This window comes from Melospiza melodia, chromosome 4 (assembly GCF_035770615.1).
Source record: "Melospiza melodia melodia isolate bMelMel2 chromosome 4, bMelMel2.pri, whole genome shotgun sequence".
Lineage (NCBI taxonomy): Eukaryota > Metazoa > Chordata > Aves > Passeriformes > Passerellidae > Melospiza > Melospiza melodia.
The window spans coordinates 88,188,288-88,214,396 of record NC_086197.1 but is presented as its reverse complement, the minus strand read 5'-3'; the positions used below and the strand labels follow the sequence as shown (position 1 = coordinate 88,214,396).

At 36.5% G+C, this 26,109-nt stretch overlaps 1 protein-coding gene across 1 annotated transcript in view; it reads right to left on the bottom strand.

Annotated features, from left to right (window-relative positions):
- The window catches only part of CERK (ceramide kinase), a 41,212-nt gene that overhangs the window by 3,594 nt on the left and 11,509 nt on the right, over positions 1-26,109 (bottom strand). Inside the window, exons 4-12 of the mRNA XM_063155451.1 lie at positions 25,127-25,252; positions 24,550-24,613; positions 20,255-20,400; positions 11,450-11,524; positions 9,815-9,967; positions 8,894-8,999; positions 7,070-7,140; positions 2,233-2,438; positions 71-279 (exon numbers count right to left, since the gene is read on the bottom strand). Of these exons, the coding sequence (XP_063011521.1) occupies positions 71-279; positions 2,233-2,438; positions 7,070-7,140; positions 8,894-8,999; positions 9,815-9,967; positions 11,450-11,524; positions 20,255-20,400; positions 24,550-24,613; positions 25,127-25,252 (1,156 nt within the window). The remainder of the gene's footprint in view (positions 1-70; positions 280-2,232; positions 2,439-7,069; positions 7,141-8,893; positions 9,000-9,814; positions 9,968-11,449; positions 11,525-20,254; positions 20,401-24,549; positions 24,614-25,126; positions 25,253-26,109) is intronic.

Below are 26,109 nucleotides of genomic sequence, written 5' to 3'. Positions count from 1 at the left end.
ATAAGCATCTTTAAAATCAATGAGAAGGCTCAATGTGTTCTGCTATATAGACAGAAAAATCAATGCTCACCTCACTTCAATTGCTGAACTATCCAGAGTTTCTCCATCACAATTCCAGGTGCTATTAACAATATTACAGCAACAGGCAGGATGATCTCTGCAGAACTGGCCAAAACGTTTCTTTCCAATGTCCATGACATTGCTTTCATTGTCTTCTGAAAGCTTTGATGTAAATTGAAAACACTTAACCCGATAAACGTCTACAAATGGAAAGTCAAACTACAAGGAAAAGAAAAAAGCAAATCAGGCAATTATAATTAAATACATTATGCCACTCAGCATTTCGTACTCCAGGAAAGTCTGTCCACTCCCATTTTCTAGAGAAGCTTACCTGAGTATAAAGTGACACTTGCTTTTGAAAAACTGCATAAGTCAAAAAAAATACAAAGCCAAAATGAAACCTTACTTCTCAACAGTCACTGTATAATGCCTTTTATAGCAAAATGGTGTAAGAAAAGCTGCATGGAAGACCATCCCACCCTGGATTTGCCTCCTGACTAAGGCCCTGGACTGCAAGGTGATGGAGATAAGAGACTCGGGTCTGGGCTGGGGTAGCAGAATACATGCACAGGAGGATTATGCCCAGCATCTTTGGGGAGGAGACCACAACCCCGGGCTATCACTTGCCAGGCTCACCAGACCCACATCAAAGCAGAGAGGGGGAGAGGATCTGGGTGTGTGCTGAAAAAGCCTTTGGTCAGAATCAGTGAATGCCCATCCTCTGCTGTGCAGAGGAGCTCCAGGGGCCTTCACCCTGGAAAGGCACATCCAAGGGACATCCACACGAGGGACAGCAGAGGGGGTGTCATGGCCCATCAAAGGCTGCCTCAAAGGGGTCCCAGACCCTGCATATGATGCAAAATGATGCAACAGATCCACAGTCTTACAGGGGGCAGTGTCACACCTGCCCCCTTCAGGGGACACACCTGGATGTTCCCACCTGCCATTCCCATTACATTCCAAAAAACTAGGAATAATTTTAACTAGTTAATTCAGCTAGGAAAAGCAGGTCACTTAGAAGGCTGCTCTTAAAACCGAGGCTGCAGATTTACACTACAATATTGAACAAATGCTTTAATACAGGAATCATCAATTGAAGCAACAATACATTAGAGGATGCCTCCATCAGCCCTAAAAGCAACTTAACAGATACAGAGCTAACTATTCAGCAAGCTGTATGGAATACAGACAGGTCATTTAGCAAAGGCCATGGAGTATGTCTGTGTGTGACTACAGGAAGGGAATGACAGGGAAGCAAATGTGAAAACCAATCTGTAGTAATGTATAGTCATCCTTTTATTTTTGGTTTTTCTTCCACATTTTCTAAAGTTTTCAAGAAGGGTTTCCCAAGAAGGGTTTTTATGGTGGACACTAACCTGGGACATATGTACAACCTTGCATTTAATCTCCACAGCAAAACCAGCATATCCCAGAGAAAAATGGGATAAAAGCAATTTTTTATTGCTTGTATGCACTAGATATGACATTAGTCCATTGTTCAGGTAATTTCCAGAGATGTTAATAAAATCAGGTTGTGACAAATATTAAATATGTGTAGTCACAGTCATAACTTGGTTTCAAGAGATATTAGAATCCAAAGCAGTGATGAATCTTCCTGTCTGACAGCTACAACACATGCAAGAAATAATTTTCAAGCTGAATGCATAAAGCTCATCCTGGTCACTAATATGTAGTAAAATACTGCTAAAAGCCTGCAGTCTACAATCAAATTGCAGTTCTGGTAACTTAATTCTAAAACAAATTTTTATACAGTTCTCAAAAGTGATTTATGATTCTTCACCACATCTACCTCAACTATTCATGCTCTGAGTAGTTTCTCATGCTGTGAGCAGTTTTTTATGACAACTACATGAGGGCACAGTTGTGATAAAATAACTTTAAATACCGTTCAAACAGCAAATACATGGAAAATGTTACAAAACTGAATTCAGATGGCAAAAGTGGAATTTTGTTAAAATGCTGTGGCCAAGGAGTTGACTTCGGTAAAATGTTTTGAGCTGCTTTTTTTCCCCATGATACACATGCTGAGATTGCATCATGCAAAATGCATAATTAAAAACAAAAACAAACCTGCTTTATAGATATTATTTCTATCCTATAATAATACCAATATTTACACCTTTGATGGATACTGTCAAAAGGAATACACACCTGATCATCTTGGTTTGTGTGCCTGACAAGATACCGCAGAAAATCGAATCTGGAGCATTTCCGAACTAGGATGAGGTCTGCTGAACCATCTGCTAAATGAGCTGCTGGTGAAAGACCTTTGGGACTTCGTGGACAGGCACAGCTCATATTTACTGCATTGATGGCTAGAAATTTCCCTTTTATAACCTTCCATTCTTCTTCACCTTCTGAAACACATCAATAAAGACATGGAGACAGGTAATCATTTGATCTATTCACAAGAACACTAAAAAGCAATCAATGGCAACTTAAAATTCTTCCCTGGCCATATTCATGTACTGTCAATAAATATCTAAAATAAACTACATTTAAAAATAATATTTTTAGGTATCTGTTTTTCATACACTAACAGAGAAAGTTGTTTTCTCCCTTCTGACTGTGACTACCTCTCATAACTGCTTGCCTGCTCTGGCATATGCATGTCAAATTCAGGACCAGTGCTATCTGGGGAAACCTGCAAAGCCATAAGAAAAGAAAAGACAGGCAAGTGACAACTCTTGTAGTGTCAAAGTTCAGAGGGATTAACTTTTTAAAATTCTATTTCTGCTCTTCAACTTGTTAATCTTGAATAAACAATGATGCAAGGATTGTAGTTTAGTATTTGGTTTCTGAAGTAATATTCCTCTTCTGCCTCAATGCAGCAACTTAATACTTTTAAAAAGTCAAAGGGAAGGGATGACTCAGGGCGCAGCAAGGACCAGCAGGCAGCACACCAGGAGTCCGCTTCCACTCTAGCTCCAAATGCCCCAAAATTAAAATTATTAACAGAGTGAAACGTTCCTGTGTGCAAATCTTCAGAGATTTCTGGAAAACAACACAAAGCCTCTTTTCAATACCTTGAAACTCTGTTGGAGACTACATGAAAACTGAATGTGTGCTGGCATTGATACTACCAGGAAGCAGAGAAATTTTCTAGAACAAAGAAGCATTGGCAGGCAATGCAGAGTTGTTGTTGCCAAAACTGTTTTTTCTTGAATATGGATAAAATATATTAAAAATGCCTTTTTTATTTTTAGATTAAGCATATTTGTCTTCCTTATCACAATAAGAAAAAGCCAAAAAGCAGTCATAACACTGTTTTTCTCCTACCAATATAAGTGGACTCATTTCAAATGAACAATTCCACAGAAGCAATGAGTGCAGAACAGACTATGGACATGCACGCTGTTCTAAGATTGGGACGAGTGAAGTGCCATTAGGGGTAAAATTAAGGAGTGAACAAAAAATGCTTATGTTTGTTTATGTATACAAGGTAGAGATTTTGAGGAATGTTAACTGGTATAGACTCCAACATCTAACATGATTCAGCTCCCCACATTTTGGTTAACTTACAGTGATTTTCAAGGTGCTTTTCTGATGAGATTACAGATGATGTTTATGCTCTATATTGTATGTCCTGAAATTCTGATATTCCTTACTGTCTCAGTTCTAGGAACTTCACATTTACTTTAGAGAATCGTTATTAAAATTGTCTAGGTCATTTTGAACCTGAAGTCTGTGATGCATTCATTTTGAATCAACATGTTCCAGGCTCTATGCATCAGGAAAAAGAAAAAGAAAAAAAAAGTTTCCGAAGTATTTTGCAGTTGTTCACTCTTTGAACTTCTCTTGTTTTCTGGAATTCATTGAAACTTCTTACTATCCACTCTCTAGTAACAGAGCAAGAAAAACAATTTTCCAGGAAAAACCATGTAAACCATGTGACAAAAGACTTAAGGAAAACAAAAAACTTTATCATAATTTTTCCATCTAGACTATCCCCTCTACATCCTGAGAAACGAATCAGAAATAGCAAGAAAAAAACATGGCTTTTAAATTCAACATTTTTGCTTAATTTGCCACAGTGCTTTTTAGTATTGCTTGCTTTACTACTGATCTTTTTATGTTGCTTTCAAACATGACATTACCAAAAGAAATAATTTAAATCAGATTCAAAATGTGCATCTTAAGAGAGCTGAGACATATCTAAATGTCAGACTATAGAATGACAGTTCAGGCTGCAGGCAAATGACAAGACCCTGCTCTGAGATGAAGGTAACTGAACCGAACATGAACTACTGGAACTGGAAACAATAGACATTTTCTGAGATGTTAGTAAAATACACAAACAACAAAATGCAAACATCTCCCTTCACTGATAAATTCTTTTGCTGTTTCTCTGAGAAGCACTAGTAATTTAGTCATCAGTGTGTCTAGATATGTATTAACATTTTAAGCATGCTTAAGGTAAAATGCTTCTTTATGTTACTGTAATAGATGGTTTTCATCTGGTATAAATCTCAGCATGTTAGCCAAGAACACCTTCACTGTTCAAAGTAAGAATGAAGTCAGGGTATCAATCACATTTTAAATAAGCAACTCTTTTTATAATGATTTTGCAGTGTGTATCTCTGTAACAGCACAAATTATTTGCTCAAAATATCCCACAGTAGGGCAGTCATAAGCAGGGAGTGCATAAGTGACACTCATCAGTGGCCTATTGTGTACACACACTGCAAGTTGCTGAAATCAGCATAAAGTGCTAACAGTCAACATTTACTCAGCACATGCACAGAGACTCCTGCACAATACAAAGAAATATGTTCAGCAACAGCCAATCAAGCATCCTTCTAAACTGATCTGAATTACACACAAACCTGGTAGGCACAATGAAAGAGTCAGCCAAGATACCCTGCTGAGTGAAAAGCTTCTCTGAAGTGGAGATTTAAAATCCTTTCTACAGTGAATCAAAAGTAGCTGATTGTATTATTTCCTCACCAGTACTGCATGGATACGAGAATAGACTGCAAAGAAAGCCAGCTACCAGAAGTAGAATGGAAAAAAGTAAACAATATCCTACATAATCAGCTGCTTAATGTCACCTGCAATGTTGGCTAAAACTGTCTTGATTGCTAACTAACCTGTAGCTTTCTAGTAGCTCCTTTGCTAGATGAAAGGGAACAAAAAAGGCAAATTTAAAAACCAAACCAACCAAACAATGCACAGGAACATTAAAAAATGCACATAAACCCCCAGACAAACAAAAGAAAAAAGGTTGGCAATTTATAACTACAATCATTTCTCAAAAAGACAAATTTTTTTCTTACCAAAGAACCTATTGTCATATTTATATTATTATTTCTATGCATTATTTATACTCTAAAAATTTTTTAGTTGAATCTGGGTATAGATTAAAATAACCCAAGAAATATTCTGATTTGACCATCTCTTGACTATATCAAAGATCTAAAAGCATCAGCTAGGATGAAAGCACTGAACAAGTGTAATGGGAATTCAAGTTGCACAGAAATCTTTATGCTACCAGTGAATCTCCACAGTATGATAATCAAAGTATGATAACAAATGCCTAGAACCTGGCACAGTCACAGTGCAAAAAACCAGCAATTGTAAGGTAATATAGGTCATAAGGCCCAAATGCTTGTCAAGAAAATTATAATTGTATGCACTGGGCTCTATAATAAGAAACAAAAACAAAGTAAAGGCAGAAAGAAGCACCCACAGAAAGCCAGCCTGCTCTTTAAGAGGGGCTTATCCAAAATGATGAACCAAAGCTGAAGGCAAAACTCAAGTGAATCTACATCATCTTCCTCTAGCAAGGCCCCAGGTGTAGCAATATCAGTACTTCTTCCCATTAGGATGTAGCAGCCAGACATAAAGAGATACAACTGGGGGAATGACTGAAGAGAATTTATTAACACTTGTTTAAACAAGAGGAAAGAAAAGTGACACTCATTAGAAAAAAACCCTACACAAGTGTGCACAGGGGTTAGAATGGGGATAAAAGAGAGAGTAAGGACAGCATAACTACAGAAAGAGGACAGAAATCTCATTTATCATTTATAGTGAGTGTTGGTGGGATGTTGTACAGAAATACTCAAGTCCACTAGATCAGTTACTAGGTGTCCAAGTTCACAGCCTCATAGTAGGATGACATTTGTGCTAACAAACACAAATTTTTAATCCTGATCTTTTCTAAAAGTTATCTTAATAAACTGCTTCCTTCTATGACACCTCACAGTTCATCCATTCAGTCCTTTTCACAAAAACCCATTGTCCTAGCTCACAGAATATTATTTTTCTTAAAGAAAAGAAACTAAACACATTGAAATATACAATTAGTATAATTTTATCAGAATTTTCTGAGGTTTGGGTAGAGAAGACACCTTACATGTTTTTCACATACTTAGAATCGATGTCGTAGAATCATTTTGTTTGGAAAAGACCTCTAAAATCAGAGTCCAACTGATGTTCCTACATCTGACAATTCCAAGACACCACTTCCATGGTCAGCCTTTGCCAATGCTTGACAGCCCTTTCCATGAAGAGATTTTTCCTAATATCCACACTAAACCTTCCCTGGCATAATTTGAGGTCACAAGAACCCCACAAGCCTACAGCCTCCCTGCAGGCAGTTGTAGAGTGTGATGAGGTCTCCCCTGAGCCTCCTTTTCTCCAGGTTAAACATCCCCAGCTCCCTCAGCTGCTCCTCACAGGACTTGTGCTCCAGACCCTTCACCAGCTCTGTTGCCCTTCTCTGGACATCTTTCAGCACCTCAAGGTCATCCTTAAAATGAGGGGCCCAAAAGTGAACACAGGAATCAAGGTGTGGCCTCACTAGTGATGAGTACAGGGGGGCGATGACACTTACAGGTGTTTTGTAGAAACTGAAAAAAAAAATGGGATTACAAAGTAACTCAATGTTTAAAAAAACAAAATACATGCACACTTGAACTGCTATCTTCTGAAAAGGAATAATTTGTGTAATACTATCACATTTTACTTTCTTTTGATAAATTACCTTCATTCTTCAACCCATGTTCCTTGTTCTGTTCTGCCAGCTGTTTCTCACTTTGCTTGCAAATGTAACATCTGAAAACAAAAATACCATTCAATTCCTGAAAGACCTCCACTATTGTTCATTTCAACTTTTTTTTTTTTTTTACCCAGCCATTACAAGATCTTCCCCCACCACAAGATGCACTGACAATCCTCATGTGGCATGAATGATCATAGCCCTGCAGGCAGTGCAGTTATTTAAGTACAGTTCTAAAGATTACTGGATGTCAGAGGTAACAGCAGCAGAGAGCCAGAAGACCACACAGGCTGGAAGGGATCTCTGATGTGATCAAAGCTGGTCTCACAGGAGAGCTCAAAGTTGGTCTTACAGGATCAGGATGCTCAGTGTCTTATTCAGTCAGGTTTTGAGGACCTGTGAGGGTCAAGTCCACAGACCTCTGGGCACCTTGTTCCAACATGTGACTGCTCCAACACTGACATACTGGAGACACTCCATCTCACAAGTGTCCTTGCTCATCCAAATTGCTTTTCTATCCTGGTTATCAAGTTTCTGAGTATCAGAATGGATTATTCTTGAACTCTGAGGAGGTACCAACTAACTCTCCTATGCCTCTTTGTATTCTAGGACAGTCTCCCATGTAATCTTGCCAAGATATGCAAATAAACCAAAGTCCAAGGCTGCAATTCTACTTTTTGTCTCATTTACTTCTCTCAGAAGTTTAAACTCTATAATCTCACAGTCCCCACTGCTAAAACTGACCTCAACCATCACATCCCCACTTTTTATCTTCTGTATCAAGACTGGCAGAGTAGTTGTTCTAGCCAGCCTGTCAATCACCTGCATGATCAATCTCATTACCACACCCCAGGATTCTCCTAAATTTCTTGTGCCCGGCCCTACTGCCTTTCCAGCAGTTATCAGGAAGGATTCCTTACTCCATTCCTGAAACCTGGATGGAAACCTGGATGACAGCTCTCTCCCTCTGGAGCCTCCCCTCCCTCTGGTGCATGAAGGCACCTGATGGGTCAGGATAGCTGCTCCAGCTGATACTGGCATCTGATCCCCAGTGTGTCACAGCACTGGCACAGCAGTCTTATTGTTTCTGGACAAAGTTTGTGACTTCTCTGTATCCTGCTGTGCTGTTTGGTGCTGTGACAAGTACTTTATGTCTGATAGCTAAATCAGAGCTAAATAAAGAGGAATAATTAATACTAGTGCATAATTTCAAGCAGGTGAAAGCAAAGAGAAAGGAAGAAGCACTGGGAGATTAAGGCAGATCCCCTGACTAAAGAAACAAGTGAAGCATATCAGAAAGAATTCATACAGCATCATAGTAGTATACAAAGAAACAGGCTAAATAGGCTGATTCCTGAGAGGACTTGTCCTCAGGACAAGCCATGCCAACTGTTATGGCACTAAAACAACCACTAACTTTTCTAGATGCAGTTAGGATGTGAACAGTTGAGAATTTCTGAATTATTATTTCCATTTCTAGAAGCTACAACCCATCCAGATTTTTGATTTCTTAGTAGGAACACAGCAGAGTATCCTCAGCATCTTGTAACTGAGTCCTGTGCTATTATATTTTGCTTTACTTAAAATTGAGGGAGGAGGAGAACCAGCTAACAAAATTTTATTAGATTTTTGTTTAATGATCTGATAAAATGAGGAGTTCTTTTTAATGAGTCAATAATTGTTTTTACAAGCTTATCTCTTTCAGAGTAAGTGTTTTGATATTAAAACCAGCAGTTCCGTAACCTCTATTTATGTACAGGCCTTTTTAAATAGTTCACACCAAATATCCAGAGATAAACATTAGCCTACCCTGTTCTGCAGCTCACTTTATCTCGTGGAGATCCATGTGTGTGTTTTGCTGGTTGATAAGCAATTGTTCCTTCATAATAGTGATGAGAAAGAAAAGTCTTGAAGCCTACATAAATAAAGGCATTATGCAGCATGAAGTCATTATAAATCCACATGGCAAATATCTCTGCATACATTCCTTGATTTTTCATCTCTTTCCTTCTCTAAGGACTGCAAAACAATAGTAGCCCTCCTCAAGCTGAGAAGTTCTTTTCTTATGATGTTTTAGACTGTAAGGAACAAGAAAATACCACAGCAGCGCTCCAATGTTTTAACATTTGTCAGAAGTGCCATTATTTCACTTGACAGCTTTAAAAACCAACTAAAATATTTACTTATACATCACTGCTGAATCTTAAAATTTGCCTGCACTAAAACTTTCCTCATGCATCTTCTTTCCCTAGCACAAGATAAATCAAACAAGGCAAAAGATGCTTTCCACTAGCATAGGGTTTATCCAAATATTAGGTAACAAGACTAAATCACTCCTCTCTCTCTATAAGGGCAAAATTAACAATTCATTCCATCAACTGAATGTTCAAGACAGAGGAGTACCTATCTCTCTTTAAGTGACTAGAAAGAAAGTCAAAATGATTAAGACATTTTATTACTAAGTTATATAGTTATTACTTTTCAGGCCATTTTCAATAGGTGGCACATATTCAACACAAATTTTTTGAGCCCACTCTCAATGTTAACCCCAAAGTTACAGAGCTTTATATAATGTAATTCAATATATTTGGTACTACAAGGAGTTTAAAATCAGGCTCAGTATGTTTCTGATGTTTACAAGCTTGAAAGAAGGTTGGTTTGGAGAGAATAAACCAATTGCTTCAATATGCTTACATGCTGACAAAATAATGTAGTAATTAAAAAAATTACCTGAGTAGTCATATCTCATTGGACCCATCCACCGCTTCTTCTCACTATCCTTCAATATATCTCCATAAAACCCATAACCCAGCAATGACACAGAGTATTTCAAAAATGTGTTGTTGTGATGTACAGAAGAGACATCCAGAGGCTGACAGTCACCTATGAAGATCAGAAGTACAAGGGTTTATCATGCCTTATTTCATTTGCAGCTGCAAGCGTGATAGTAACTTTAACACTGCAAAGTCATTAAAAATAAAAAATACATATTGCATTTATGTCAATATATATGTAATAAATGCATATACTTCTTACACATAAAGAAAAGGAAATATAATTTTTAATACTAATTTAATTTCATACTTCAAAAGCTTTAAACACTAAGTGAGAAGAAGGGCTCAGTATGCTAAAAGCAGGTAATGAAGAATTTACAGTCCTTTACCCTGTAGCAGTAGGGGGGGATAGAGTTGAAGAACCATTTAGATTGGAAAAGGCCTTTGGGATCATCAAGTCCAAATGCTAACCCAGCCTCCTCAAGGTCACTACTGAACCATGTCCCTAAGTGCCACACACCTTGTCTTCTAAGTACTGGCACCCTGTGTCAATGTTTGACAGCCCCTTTCCCTAAGCAGACTGATGCAGTATCTCCTGTACTTCTCCTGGTACTACTTTAACCTCTGTGGCATACTATCAGAGGATAATTCAAGCTGCAAGGAGCCTTTGGGGGTTTCTCATCAAACCTTCCACTCAGACCAGGTTCAGCTATGAGGTCCCATTAGGTTACTCAGGGCATATCCAGTCAAGTCCTGGAAATCCCCAAGAACAATGAATACACCACTTCTCTGATGGCCTCCTCATGCAAACTTTGGAGTGATGGTGCGAGTTGGGGTGGGTTTTTTTGCTTTGTTTGGTATTTTGGTGTTTGGGGTTTTTCTATTTCACAGGGAGGTTGGACCAGATGATCTACTGTGGTCCCCTCCAACCTGACCCATTCTGTGATTCTGGGACTTAACACAGCTAAAACTATACTATTATATAGTAAAGCCACATCTTTCCAATCCTAGTCCAAAGGCTTTAACTCCACAGATGCTGAACAGAGTAAACCATAGGTTAGTAACAGAAACACATGTGTAAATCTTTGCAATACCAGATCCTAAAACTGCAGCTGTTACTCAGTAATGATATTGGAAGGCATTGTAACTCTAACTTGGCAAGGGAATATTGAATTGCCCAGGAAAATTGGACAACTAGCACAAAATAGTACCATTAAAGTGTACAAGCATTTCTCAAAGCTTTTATTTTTCTCTAAGATAGATATATATATATGTAGAGATAGTCCAACAACTGATGCTTATTGCTATTTACTTTATTTCAAAAGAATGACAGAATTCATGAAAACTTCAGCACAACTTTTTTGAAATAATGTTCCCTTGAAAACAATGAATTACTGTAGAGAAAGCAATCAGTTTTTAACCTCCTATATTTCAAATCAGAGACTTAAATCCCAGAAAAAAAACTTTGTATTTCAACTCAGCCATTATGTTCAAATTACATTTCACAGACATAAAGAAAGAACTAAATGAAAATGTATTTTGGGCTACTTCCATTGCTTTTGTAACAACACAGCAAACTGTGACCACCCACCTACAATAATATGAAGAGCTGAAGTTACTGGATCAGAAATGCCAACAGTTGAATAGCATATGCAATCTGTTGATCCTGAAAAATAAAAAACTAGGCATCAATTTGTATCTTTGCAAAAGAAGTATTATTTGTGCAGTCCTCCAAACAAAAGCATTATGTTCCTTTGGTTTGCTCCTTTCCATTTTATGGAACAAAGTAAATACAGGAATACTGTATTATTATTTTTATTATTTAAACTATAACATCCCACCCCTCAATGAATACAAGTTATTGCTCTCCATATAAAGTACAAAAATTTCACAATATAAGCAATAAACATGTAGCAGTTGTGAAGGGAGTTAATTTACATGGAAAATTTCACTATTACATTATAGCTTTTATATCAAATGAAGCAGGCATACATTGATTCTCCTCTGTTTAGGATTTCTTGCTCGTTGAGATCTCATGAAAGGAAGGGAAATTGACTGGTCTGCTGTTTTTTGTGGTACTGATCTAAATTTCAGGATGTCATCTTATACCAGAAATTTCTGCTCTGTTCTATTATTTGAAAATTAGTAAAAATACTTGCTTTCAGGAATTAGTTTCTAGATAGGGTAACAAAATGGACAGAGGTGTACCTTTACAGACTTGATGCAAAATACCTACAAGAAGAAAGTGGGGAAGCTTTAGGTTTCACCTATATGCTGTTCAGAAATGGACAACTCTCCCTGTTTCCTATAGAAAACAAGAGCCTAACATAGGGATCTGGTTTCTGCTCTGCAGCAGGAACTTGGAACTCAGATCCAGACAGACAGAAGTGCATTTGGTGCAGCACCTAACTCTGAATTTATCTTACAGTTTCTCCCATCCCTTCCACGAAACTGAATTCCTTTAAAGTCAAAGGTAGATGTCTGAAAAGAGAAACTTTGTCCACACACACGTTCTCAGATTTCCTACCGATGCATTAGGTGGAAGAGCAGCTCAAATAAAGTGTACTTGATTTCTAAGGCCTTATCAAATTGAAACAGAAACTAAAAATGGAGGAATGAGCAACCATTACTTAAAAACCACTTTTAAATTCTTTTTCATTTTGGAAATAGCCAGGGCATTAGCAATTAATAATGGGAGCAAAGAAAATCCTTTCCTTTTCAGAAGACTTCCCTTCCCCTGCCTGTGAATGGCAGGACAGAAGCTTTCACCAAGTAAATGTTATGCAGAAATCTACCACAGTGAACAAGCAGCAGCTCCAGGAGCCAGTTAAGAGAATACAACAGAACTGCAGGACAAAAGAATTAGGGTGACTAAACAGGCCTCTCACTACAAGGCTGAGGTACAAGACAGTGCCAGTGTACCATTACAGGCATATGCCAATTGCAGAACAGAGGACTCCAATTTCCCTCAATATCACAACAGATGGAGTACTCAGATGATGATCTTGTGTTAATTTAAGGTTCTATAAAAGAAAATATTAAGTGGACTTCTGAAGGTGAAGCTATACTTTACTGCCAAGTTTCATATTGTCTCCTATGCTCATTAACAGAAAATTCTGACTATTTTGAAAAGAAAAACAAACAAACAATCACTGAGAGATCTGGCCTAAACTTCTACTGCTGAATGTACAAGCCTAACACTTAATCCAGCATTTCTCATTTCTTCCACATCTGTGTGCGTTCTGCTCCTACAATTACCTCAATTACATTTGTCTTGACGCAAACAGAGCTTCCAAGTGGTTTTACACACAGATGGGAGGAGAAGAGGGGAATTTGTGCAAACTACTTTTCAACACCAGAGGCCCATCTCCCTGTGATCTTCTATATTCAATTAAAAGCTGATTCATCTGTTTGGCAATTACACAGAACTTATTTACATTTCTATTCATTAACTAGTAAGGAAGGTCTAAAATTAAAACTGAAGTCTGAAATTAATTCTGAGATTCTAAAATGGGAGACATATCAACAGTAAAATACTGTTGGTTTTTTCCTCTTGGAGCTGGTAGTATGGAGCAACAAAACCAGTGACCTATTTACAATGGCTGTAACTACTATAGCATTCCATACACATGGAAAGAGAATGTAACTTGCCATAACACCACACCAAGCATGAACCTAACATTAAACAGTACTTGTTTAAAGGTCACAAAAATGTTCATGATGACTCAGGGTTTGAATTCTTTTGAATACCTAACTAAACAAGACTTCTAGATCTTTAGGGGGAATCTTCACTAGATGTGGAATCTACAACTGCTGCCACACCATTTTGAACAGATGGACACACAAACCCACCAAAATCTGGGTTATTTCATCAGTATAAGCCTGATATGAAAAGCAGGATTATAATGTAAATATATCTTGAATAATATCCCATGATTAATATCTTGGGATTGCCAGAGCACTCAGTTTAGGCAAGAAGCTTCCCATAGAGCATGACTAATATTAAGTGGTCGGTATTGTACACTCTGACTAAACCAACAGAAAAATTATGTACATACTCTGCCAGATTTTCTTTGGGGATTTTTAAGGGCAACAGCCTGAGTGAAGGAACATAAAAGAGGTTTTTATGAATTGCAGAGAACTACATGGAAATGTGAAGGAAGTAGTTGGACTACTTGCTAACTGGGTCCTAATTCACTTAAAAAAAAGACAAACCCATTCAGTATAGAAACTAATTATTGCATTTGGTTTATTAGTAGAGAAGAAAATCAGCATGCAAAGCAATGATTAAGTTTCAGCTTAAGACACACACAGCTATATGTGTGCACGTTATACTGCAGACAATATGCCAAAGCTTCTGCCCTGGTCAAGGACATAATGCCAGGAATAGCTGATGGCAGCTTCAGCTTGAGTCAAGGTACTCACGCACAGGCCTCGGGGGAAGGCCTTGGGAAGCAAGACATCTGCATGTGACAAACAGATGCTACAGAAGATGAACAGGCTCTGCTAATCCTATTGACCAGATGCTCTCTGCTATAAATTTAGATGCCCATGTCAATGCAGACACCAAATGTAAGCATGAAAATTTGAGTGCCAGTTTCAAACTGAAACTTACCTTAAGGATATTAATTCCTTTACCTAAAATGCCACCAACCACCAGTGCTGCAGATTATTCTGCTTGTCCTCCAACTCCTACTCTAGCACTACAATCATCTTGCATAGGGTCAGTACATTTCAACAATGGTGGCACCACACCACCATACCACAGGCAGATGCTGAATGTCTGAATTCTCCCAGCTAAAGAAAGCTTTCATCCCAGAGACTTTGATGTTAAGAACTCACTGAGAACATGAAATATGTAGAAGGCACAACATTTTGTGTTTGATAAGGTAGGTATAATTACTTTGAATCTTTACCACACATCACTCATTTTCCTTTAAGTTGTTTTTTATTAGGAGGTCTCATACAGCCACATGGTTGTTACACAGGCAAGTTCTGTGGTTTTTTTCCTCCACAAGTATGAAAAATGAAATAGTTTATATAAATACATTTAATGATATAAAAATTCAGGAAATCCTTCCTTTTAGTTAATCAATCACAAGGAAGAACAATCAAGATATTTATTGAAGTATGAATGAGCACGCACTCTGCATAAATTTTGTCAAAGCAATATAAAAGAAAGCAAAGTGAGGGACTGAATTACACAGAATGAACTACAGCCAAATCACTGACTTCCCCTTTGCATGTGAACATTGCTAGATATTTGTGAGCAGACAAGTCATGCAGACAGGTACACTCAGACACCACGTCACAAGTTTAAATTGATAATAGAACTACCAAAGTAGTAAAGCAAAAATCAATAATTTGCTGGTTGTATGGAAGAGTTCATGCCATTGATTGGTGGACCAACGACAGACAAAGTGCTAGACTTAATAATCTGAATCATGATTAGACTACTAACTTACAACTAAGGTTTCTTAAACCAAAACACACACATAGTGTGAGGTACATGTATTTATTTTTGTGCTTTTATTGATGGAAAACAAAAATTACAAACAATTGAAGTACGAAAATAAGCAGGTGACAGAAGCAAGTCAGCTAGATGCTGATCCTATGGAAAACCATGAATTTAATAAAGAAATAGAAATACTTTTAGAGCTTATGAGCATTGCTCTATGTGAGATACTCTTGATAGAAACAGATGCTCCCATGGCACCTAGAGAATCCTCAGACAAATTAGTATAAGAACAATATTTGTAGTGAAAAAAAAGGTAGAATAGCAACTTCAGAGGGGGTCTCATATTTGTGCAGAGTTTTTGTGAATCCATAATCCATGCAGTCATCATATAGATGAAATGTCTGCCCTAAGGTAAGCTGCCCTAATGACAGTGTAACTGCATGATTTTGGATCAAGCAGCATTTAATATCTTGAAAAACTCTACAAAACTACTTTTCTGAGAAGTACTTCTTAAATGAGAAGGAGCTGGCACGTTCAAAATAAGGGGAGAAGCTACTGCTACAGGGAGAGATGAAGGCTCTGGGCTTTCACCCATGTACCTACTCAAAGTTTTGTATGTCTTCCTTTACACATACAGAAACCAAGAAGTCAAGTTTCATCTGCATAACAACAGACTGGCTTAAAGAGAAACAGTCCAGAAAGACTTTGGTGTAGGATTTTTTTGGTAGATAATTACTTCAGCGTAGCTGAGTAACACAAGACAACAAAAATTGTTTAGTCTAATAATGGCAGATTTTTGAGATGAAATTAAAATTATAGGAGTAAGTAATATTGACTTACTTGTCTCCATGACAGGCCCACTATATTAAGTGCAGTATTTAGCCCTAAGACTGTCATTTCAAGAAGTTTACTGGATTTAAAGTACTGAAGGAGAAGCATAAAACATGCACTTCAGATTTCAAAGTGGATATAGTGAGCTTTGAAACTAAATGGCAAAGATCATTAAATATTACAAGCTTTGTAGCTGAGAAGCTGAGAACAGACCACTTGGAGTAATTAAACAAGAAAGATAGCTTTTATTGCTATGCTTTAACACATTTTAAAGATAATTTTACATTCTAAACGACAGCAGTATGAGTCCAGTCACACTTCACAACTTGACTTGAATCTATTTTTTAAGCTTGTGAATGAATCCTCCATCTTTTTCCTGTATTACGTTCATACAGGAAGCATGTACTGCCTTTGACATTCTTAACTTCTACAGTGACACATCAACATTCTGATTATAATCATACTGCATCCTTCAATCTAGACAGTACAGAGCTGACCACCAGAACCCAATCTGGATACACTAGAAGCCAAAAATCACTATAGCTATTAACTTTGTGTCTATACTTTACTGATCAGTATTCCCAAGGGCTTAGATTTTCCCCCACAGTGGGTTGCAGACTTGATTATTGCAATGAATGCAGAAACAAGAGAGTATAACAACAGAGTGAAGTGGGTTTGTTTTTTCCTATCTGCTAAGATTATGAAAAATATTTAATCTAGTAAGTTCTTTTAAACTAAAAAAAAGAACAGCAGTTGCCAGCTTTGTCCTATTCTGTGCCAAGAACAGCATTATATTCTATGTAATAAGAACAGCAAATTACTTTGGCTTACTCCAGAGGGTGCAATTTTAATACTAAAACATGTGGATGAAACATCAGTGTCCAAGCTGTATCAGGAATCATTCTCTGCACTGAAGTTCTATGGACACATATTATTAGTTTGAATGCAGTGAGAGCACATGGCTGAAAGTGCTTTTAAGGCTAGTAAGAAATAACTAGCTTTTAAGGCCTAGAGGAAAAAAAAACTAAACAGAAGTTTTCAGATATACACTACAGCTTCTAAGTACTCTTAACACTAAGTCCACTTACAATGGCAAACAATCAATTTCCACTGACAGATTTGAAGAATGATTGCAACTAAGAGAAATTCAGAAGTTAAAACTGCCATTTGAGTAGAAGTCTTTTATCCAGGTCAACAGGTCAACAAAACCACAAGTTATTTTATAGAAATGTTCCATAATGCATAAGAATAAATTATATTTTTCAACAATAAGATATACTAAAGAAAGAGGCTGTTGGGAAACTGACATAACTGTTCAAGAAAAAAAAAAAAAAGAGCCAAGCAGGGATTTGCTGCAGAAAGTTAGAATCATGATACACAAATAGTATTCAACATTCAAAAAAAAAAAAAGAGCCTGCACGATGGAATTCTGCTATGAAATAAAGCTTATCACTGAAACCCAGTCATTTAGATGAGTGTTTTAGCATTAAATCTCTTTCACTTGTAATTTCAAACCTCTGTACAATTAAATTGTCAGTCTCTGAAACCATCTACTGAATTTAGTTTTGTTTGAATACAGAAACTATTTAATCACAACCACAAACCACAACCTGCCATGTTTCTCTTAGCACAATGATATCAGGAACTAAGTGATAAAAAAGGTGAAAACACTGATCCACTCTCTCCTTACCCCAGGCTCCTGTCATCACTGAGTAAACCACCTCTATGTATCAGAAGACAAACAGAGCTTTAGATCTTCATCTTTAAACTATTGGTAGTCTTTGTTTTCACTATCTATTAATGAGTTCCTAGGATATTTTAAAAAGGTTGGTTATAAAGAAGTAGAACACAATGGATGAAGTTTTATTAGATGCATTATTAGTATTTAATTATTACTTTTGACTAGTATTTCAGGACTATTGGTTTCGTTTTTAAAAAAACAAAAAAGGTCTTCTTAAGAATTTCACTTATTTTTGGAACAGACTTCTTGCACTAGTGATAGAGCTAGAGAATCTTTTGGGGTCAATACATGGTCAGAACTCCACTGTATCAAGCAAAGATGAATACAGAACAGCTTCACCATGGGCTGGAAAAATACAAACCAGAAAAAAACCCCCAAACCTTGCTGCCTTGAGGGAGGGTTATGCTGTCTCATATTCAATTTAAAGTCACTATAATGACTAGATGTGTCAAGATTTGTTCAGTGACTTGACAACCTTTTTCAATAAATAAGCACTTTCCCATATACACAGAAATGGATCATTTGAAATATCATATATATCTTGATCTGTTTGTTTATTGTATGGTATTTATACATTATCCTCTCTATTTCCAAACATTTTATTAATAGAACTTTAAGGTCAACTTCCTTACACATCATTATAAAAACTTCTGAGGGATTTGAATAATAACTTGGAGAAAATATTTGAACTATAGCATTGATTACAAGCCTCATGTCAGTTCTAGGAATAGAACATAAAGTACACATTCAAATAGCAAAAGGATACAGTGGACAAAACAAAACATTAAAAAATGTAAGAGAAGTGACTTGATACATGCTAACAAAATTAAAATGTCAATGAAGTTCATACTTTTTGGGTGCAAAAGTACTGCACCCAATGCAAAAATGCTTTAAGATAATGTTGAAAAAGTAAGATTAATCTTTCCTGAGGACAAAGAAATAGCTCTTAATATTGAGGTTCTGGTTTTTCAATTGTATCTTCTTACGGTCACATATCTCCAGTAGGCAAAATCTCCTAAAACCAGTCATGTAAGCAAAATACCTTTAGTTCAAGAAATTTGCTCAAGTAAGAAAAAAGATGAGAAGAACACCACTTTGAATTCTTTTCTTGTGGAGTTCATTATACATACTGACTTTAATACAAAGCTGTAACAAATAAAATCAGAATATACTTAAATATAATAGAAGGGTGAAAAACCATAAGGGGATATTCACATTGTAACTTTTAGATACCAAACATTTATTATACTGCAGGCAGAAAAGGTTAAGCTTCTTGCAAGTAACAATTCAGAACGTTTGGGTCTGGATACATTTTTCTCAAAGATGAAAGGAACATAAAATTAGTCACCCATAGCTTGAGAGTACAAATGTTGTACTTCACTTGATATAGTTTTACAACCTGAACTAAATTTTCTCAGAAGCCTTTACTTTAATTCTAACTAGAAGCTTACAATGTTTATTTCACACCCAGCTTTTTAATTCAAAGCTCAAGCATCAGACAAGAAAAGTGAACAGCATAGTAAAGATACTGGACTGTCCCCTGTTAAAGAGTTAAAACAGTTAATTCAATCCTGTAAGAGAAAGCAAATATGTTAATCTGCTGTTGAAAGAATCTTTGAGGACCAAAGGGAAAGGATGAGGTAACAGCTGGGACACCAGATTGAAAACAGTAAGACTGATCCAAAGAATGCCTTTATGGTAAATAATAATAACAATAATCATATCAAGAAAGACCTCAGTTTGAAGAATGAATTCTCTCAAATGACAGCAGTCAAGACTGCCTGAAAAAGTGGCTAAAACTGACAATTGTGAATGTGTAGCACCTCTAACAAGGAGCAGAAACTGCAACTTGGTCTGGAAAATGAGAACTGTTCCTCATTTGTAGATGCCCTGTACTTGTTGTGAGAACAAATGGAAGAAAAGAGAGTCCAGGAATCTTAGCATTTGTTTGGAGTTTGCCAGACCAGCAGAAAGTTCTCATTATACATCTAACTAAATTAGTGGATTTGGAACTGGAAAAATATTTATCAGGTAAATTTCTGTTTAGTAAATTCTACTCCTTAATGTGTTTAGTAGGGTATTACTGTCAACATCTTATCTCATATTAACACACAGTAAGACACTAAAAAAGATAGTTATTAAATTCTGAAGTTACATTAAGATTTGATTTCCTTTACAAAATATTCTTCCTAAAAAAATTGCATGTGATCAAAAATGTTATATGGATACAAACAGCTTTAGTTAATGTCTTGATAGAATATCATTGCTCAGATCTTACACTTAGGCCTAAATTCATCAAGCTATGAATAAGGAAAAAATTTCAAGAATGAATGAATAAATTGAACTGAAAGTTAGCCCTTTCTTACCAGCAGGAATTATGCCAATCCTTATATTGCACTGGACTAACGATGCTTTGGGATTATTTTGGTCTATGCCAGAGTCCTTCTGCATTCTTCCAATGAGACCATGCATCACTTCACTGAACATGCCGTCCCCACCAACACAAACAACACTGCCAGGAAACACAAATTAGAATGCACACTAACAGTCAATAAACAACACGGCAAGTGTTCTACTTAGGGCATGCACTGGGCACACCAAAAATAGTTGTTCTATTATCTTCCTTCATTTGTACAGGATATAGTAGCCCACAGTCAACTAGGCAATTAAGAAAAAGCAAGGAAAAAAATTCAAGCTACAAAACTGCAAATGCACCTAGATATATCTGTAACATTAGGAAAAAATGTTGAAATGCAACCTGCAAAAATCTTTATCCTCTACTACTGTGTGCAGACAAACAAATATTAGTGGAAATTCACTATACAAGTAAAACACTGAACGGGACTGTACATACAGCTTTTGAAGTACACAGAATGGAAATAGGGTACCTTTACTAAAAAGGGAAAAGTTAATGTTTGCCACCTCAGGCAGAAGTGTAGTTTACACTATTTAATAGGAATATACATTAGATGAAAGCGAAAATCCAGAAAAGTGAATGCCTGCATCTTCTTTTAAACATGCTCAGATCCCATCAAATTGACAGAAGTCATTTATATCTACATAACCATTCATCAGGAGACAGAGTTCTAAATGTTACCAGAGGCAAAACTTTGTTTCACAAGTTTAATTCAGGTCAGAGCTGGTACAGCAGCTGCACAGATCCTGAATATGTTAAAGCTCAGCAGAGAGCCCACAGCCAAGCAAAAACTAGGAAGTAAAAAGACTCTTTTACAGCAGTATACATTTTATGAACAACAATCAAATGCATCCAGCAAGCATAAACATTCTTTAACTAAACAAACTAATTCAAATACACTTTAAAGGAACACATGAGAAATCCAGAGTTACATATGTAGTTCCTAGCACACAAGTCTAGGAATGTGTACTGCTATCTATATAGCAATCATTTCCCACTCATAAAATAATACTCTTTCACATCATCAGCAACAGATATTGCAGAATGAGCAAGACAAATTAATCTAATTTTTAAGTATAGTTGACTTTAATGCTAGTTATTATTGCATTTTCAGCAGATGGAAAGCTGTCATTTTTTTCCATTAAACAATAGAAACAAAAACAGTAATTTTTTTCCATTAACAGTGAGTACAGTCTTAAAAATGTGAACTCTCCAACTCTAAGTTAAGACCTAGGAGACTGAGAGAGCAGGAATAAAAGGATATCTGTTTTCAATTTTCCTAATTTTTTTCTCTTTGAATAGTTTAACTATACTATTCCTGAATTTTAGCCTTATCTTGCTCCGCAGACTCAAAAAAATGGGCTAAAGAAACAAAAATTTCCATGGCAGTTCAAGGTCAGTGTTGTCTCAGTAGTAGTTAGCTCAAAGCTCCATCCAGCCTGGCCTTTAACACTTCCAGGGATGGGGAATCCATGACTTCTCTGGGCAGTCTGTTCCAGTGCCTCTCCACTCTCACAGCAAGGAGTTTCTTACATAAACCTAATCTAAACCTTCCCTCATTTAGTTTAAAACTTCCCTCTTGTCCTGTTGTTATATGCCCTTGTAAAATGTCCCTCTCCAGCCCCCTTTGAAGTCCCCTTGAGGTACTGAAATGTGCTCTAAAGTCTCCCTGGAGCATTCCCTTCTTCAGGCTCAACAAGCTCAGCTCTCCCAGCCTGTCTTCATAGGAGAGGTGCTCCAGCCCTTTGGTCATCTATAACAAACCAAACACTATATCCAGGCTCAGAGGGGACAGTTACATCAATGTCTGTAGCTATCAAAGGTAAATTTGATAAAAACTTCACATATGCAGTAACAGCACAACCAAATTCACGGGAAATATCAGAAGATCAATGTACAAGTCAGACATATACTGCACATGTGAAGGCCCCTGGTGAAGAATGCCTGAAAGAAGCATCTTAGAGTGATTGTTTCTTGTTGGCTTCATTTTACTAGAGGGAGAGCATTTCACTTTTTAGATAGATGACAACAGCAAACCACATCTAGATGACTTCAGAAGGTAACCCACAAGTAAATTGAGCTTTTAAAAACTACAGTCCCTTCTTATCTCAGCCATTCTATGAACTAACTCAAAAAGTAGGGAAAAAACCCCGACCAGAAACAATTTTACAAAGGCCTGTGGAACAAATATATGTATAAGAAAGCACAGGGCTATGTGTCACAGCTTCCAAACATGGCTATTACCTGCATGATATTACAGCATGTTCTAATTGTTCTGTACAGTGATGCACAAAACCCTGCTATGTTGTAACCAAATGAGAACTTTAAGTAACTGCTTATAGAAAAGCTGTTCTGTCATTGAGCTATTAGGTGACTACATTCACTGTAAGAAATTCCTATAAGGCAAAATATGAATACCTTATTCCTATAAAGTAAAATAGGAAGAAAAAACAGGAAACACACATAAGATATTTAAATCAGCTGTCTAAAGTGAAACATTTGAAATGAAGCAAAGCAATTATCATTAAGATTCCTGTATCTACTTGCAGAATTCCATGTATGGCTTTGCCAAATAGGGAATCTGGAGATGAAATGAAGAAATTCATCACCAAATGAAGGAAAAGCCACACATCAGAACCAGTCTACAGGACAGCTGAACATCAGTTAGATGCAGGAATCCAAAGAACCTTTTACTCTGTGTGAGGAAAGTCAAACCTGAAGAAACACATATTTTTGTGGTTCAACCATTTTTTAAATTTTCAAGATAACCACTTAATCAGCTATTTAAAAAGTAGTTTTAATTCAGGAAGTCCTTCCTAACATCACTGTTGACCACTGAAAAAGAGTTGTATAAGATGGACAAAAGTTAGGCTTGGAAAGACAGGCTGCAGATCCCAAGCAAACTGCCACTCAGGCCTAACCCAGGAATAGAAGAATCCTAAGAGTCTAAAAAGATGCAGTGTTCTGGCCTATTGAGCATCTTGGAATGTTAGAGAGACAAAAAAAAAAAAAAAAAAAAAGAAAACACCCCAAAAAACCCCAAAACAAACAAACAAAAAACCCAAAGGAATAAAAATTCTACAACATGAGACTGAATCTGCCAAAACCACTTCAGACACTACCACAACTGGCCACTGCCACTTCCTGTAAAAAACAATTTGCTAGGAGTGGACATGGGCTCATTTGCCTCCTTTTCTGCTCTGTATTGAAATTTCATCAACCATAAGTACAGTTATTTCAAATCACAGATCAAATGAAAAGGAAGAATAACAACTAACTAGGTTTATCTAGGATCAATGCTTCCCTTCCTTGAACTTCTGAAAAACTAAGAAAAATCAGAGTTATAGACAAAACTGTTTATTTGAAGGCAAGTCATTTTAAAGCAGGTGAAGTCTGGGAACTCAGCCTATGAATGTCATTTCATATTAACATTCTTTCCTAACAGACACAATGTATATAGCCAAGTACCACAGCAAAAGTACTCTGAAAAGACTCAATGTGTTTTCTTTTTGCAACTTACCAGTTTAAATGTACCTGTCAACAGGCACAAAAAGAATTCTAAAATACTGTCGTTATGAGAGCTTATCTGCATACATTTTCATGTTTTTTCAGACATGTAACTTTCATGTCATGGATTGGAAACTGAAATTACCATGGCATTTTTATTAAAATATTCTGCTTCTACAGCAGACTCAATAATGGAATGTAAGATCACCATTCAGTCAGATCTTCTTTTAAAGCAATAACTTTGAAACAGAAGAAATGCAAATAAACGTAGCCACACTGTAGGCACTATTGAACAGTCATATACAGCAAGAGGAACCACCTGAAACATTTCTGAACAGTCCATGTTTTCACACACAGGCTGAATGCTACTGGTGTAGTGTTCTGAACTCATGTATGTCAAGACCACTAAACATTTCTGGGTAGCTCTTGAGCTATAACAGAATGCTCAACTGAGCAGAAGTAATCTAACATTCACCTTTTGAACACAAATCTCATGCAAACATTGTTACACTATGCTCGAATATATTGTGTTGAACAAGTTTACTGAAACAGTTTACTTTTCTTTTTATACTCCTAAATGTGGATCTCCTACAAAAAGGAACATGCCCCAGGACTTTCAGCTGTTGCAATAAATGTATTAGTAATGAAGGCTACCCTTTTAAATTAGAGACAGGAACAGACCAATTACATAATTATTGGCTCAAAAATAATAAAAAAAAGGCAAGCAAATTTACTTACCCATCATATTTATAAATATTAACTTCAAATAAGTTGTCCTTAGCATGGTTAGCATGTTCAGTCACTGTGAAGAAATAAGCACGTGAAAATTTATTATTAAAAACTACTATAAAGGTATATATAATATAGAATTATAAAAATAAATTCATTAATAACCATGATTGTATTACCAATGTGACTATAAAACAGCCTGTCCATAAGATGTGTCTCAAAAGATTTTTGCCAGGGAAAAAATTAAGGAGACATACATAGTGCATATGGAAAAAATATTTCAGTAAAAACTGTGCAAATGATCTATTAGTTTTAACAGTGAAACTGAAAAAGAGAAGAAAGGCAGAATCTTTTATTTAGAGCTCAAATAGCTCAAGACCACAAGAAGTTTTATTTTAGTAAGCAGGAAGCTGATAGAAGGTTGTTTTCTAAGTAAAGCATAGGTAGCCAGATAAATGGCATTCTCTACCATTTTCTTTCATTTCCTTAATGAGAAAAGGTAACTAACAGAAAGAACTTCAGCTACTCAGGATTGTTTTTGAGTTCATGCTGTGCTTATTAAGAAATTAAAGTACTCATTACTCACCAACAACATCAGTGGATATAGAAGCCAGACTGAAGAGTGGAGCAACTTTCTGTTCATAAATCCTCTTGCCTTGTCTTTTTCCTCCAAAGGGATTAATATACACAAGCAGCTGCTTTGGTCTAGACTCTGCAGTAAGGAAAACCATAGTGCACTGCTTTTGTACACAAACCGAAAAATTCATCAAGCCATACAAACCCAACCTATTAACAGAGCAAACACAGCCTAATAGACCTGTAACTCTTTAACAAAGAGCTATAAAAACCTGCTTCATCTGCTCTCTTTATTATACTGGTATCAACAGTATTGAACAAATTGTTAGTAAGACAGCAGATGAAATTCAGAATCATTTCTACTTCCTATCTCACATTGTTACTTGCCATTCTTGCAGTACTTTCCCACTACACAAGTTACTTTAATTACATGAGTATTATGGGCACAGAAGACAAAAAGGGCAGCAACAACAAAGCCACTTGTAAGTGAAGCATACATAAAAATACTTTTACATAAATTTAAATTCTTTTTTTTTTTAATAACATGGTTAAAATCCATTTCCTTTCAGTGATCAAGTCACACTAAGAATGCCTCACAAAACTACATGCTGCACAGTAAGTGCTTGTCCTACAGTGTCAGTTGCCCTAAAGTGTTACCCCTTCCCCCCTCCAAAAGCACCTTTGATATTACTATCTCAAATTTGTCCAAACAGTTATGGATTTACACTATAACAATTAAAACAACTATTACACCTCTGTATGAACAGAGATACAAAACAGTAATGCTTGGTGCACCTGAGAGACTTCCTTTTTCATAGAGCAGACAAAAACATTAACATATTTCCTCAAATGGCATTCTAGATTATTAGTTTAAAAGGAAAAAATATCAGATTATTACATCAGCATACTTTTACAACAAATCCACCCAAGCTAGATAGACTGAGTGGTTTAAATCTGCTGTACACTCAAAGCACTCTTCTGCCCATCTGAGAA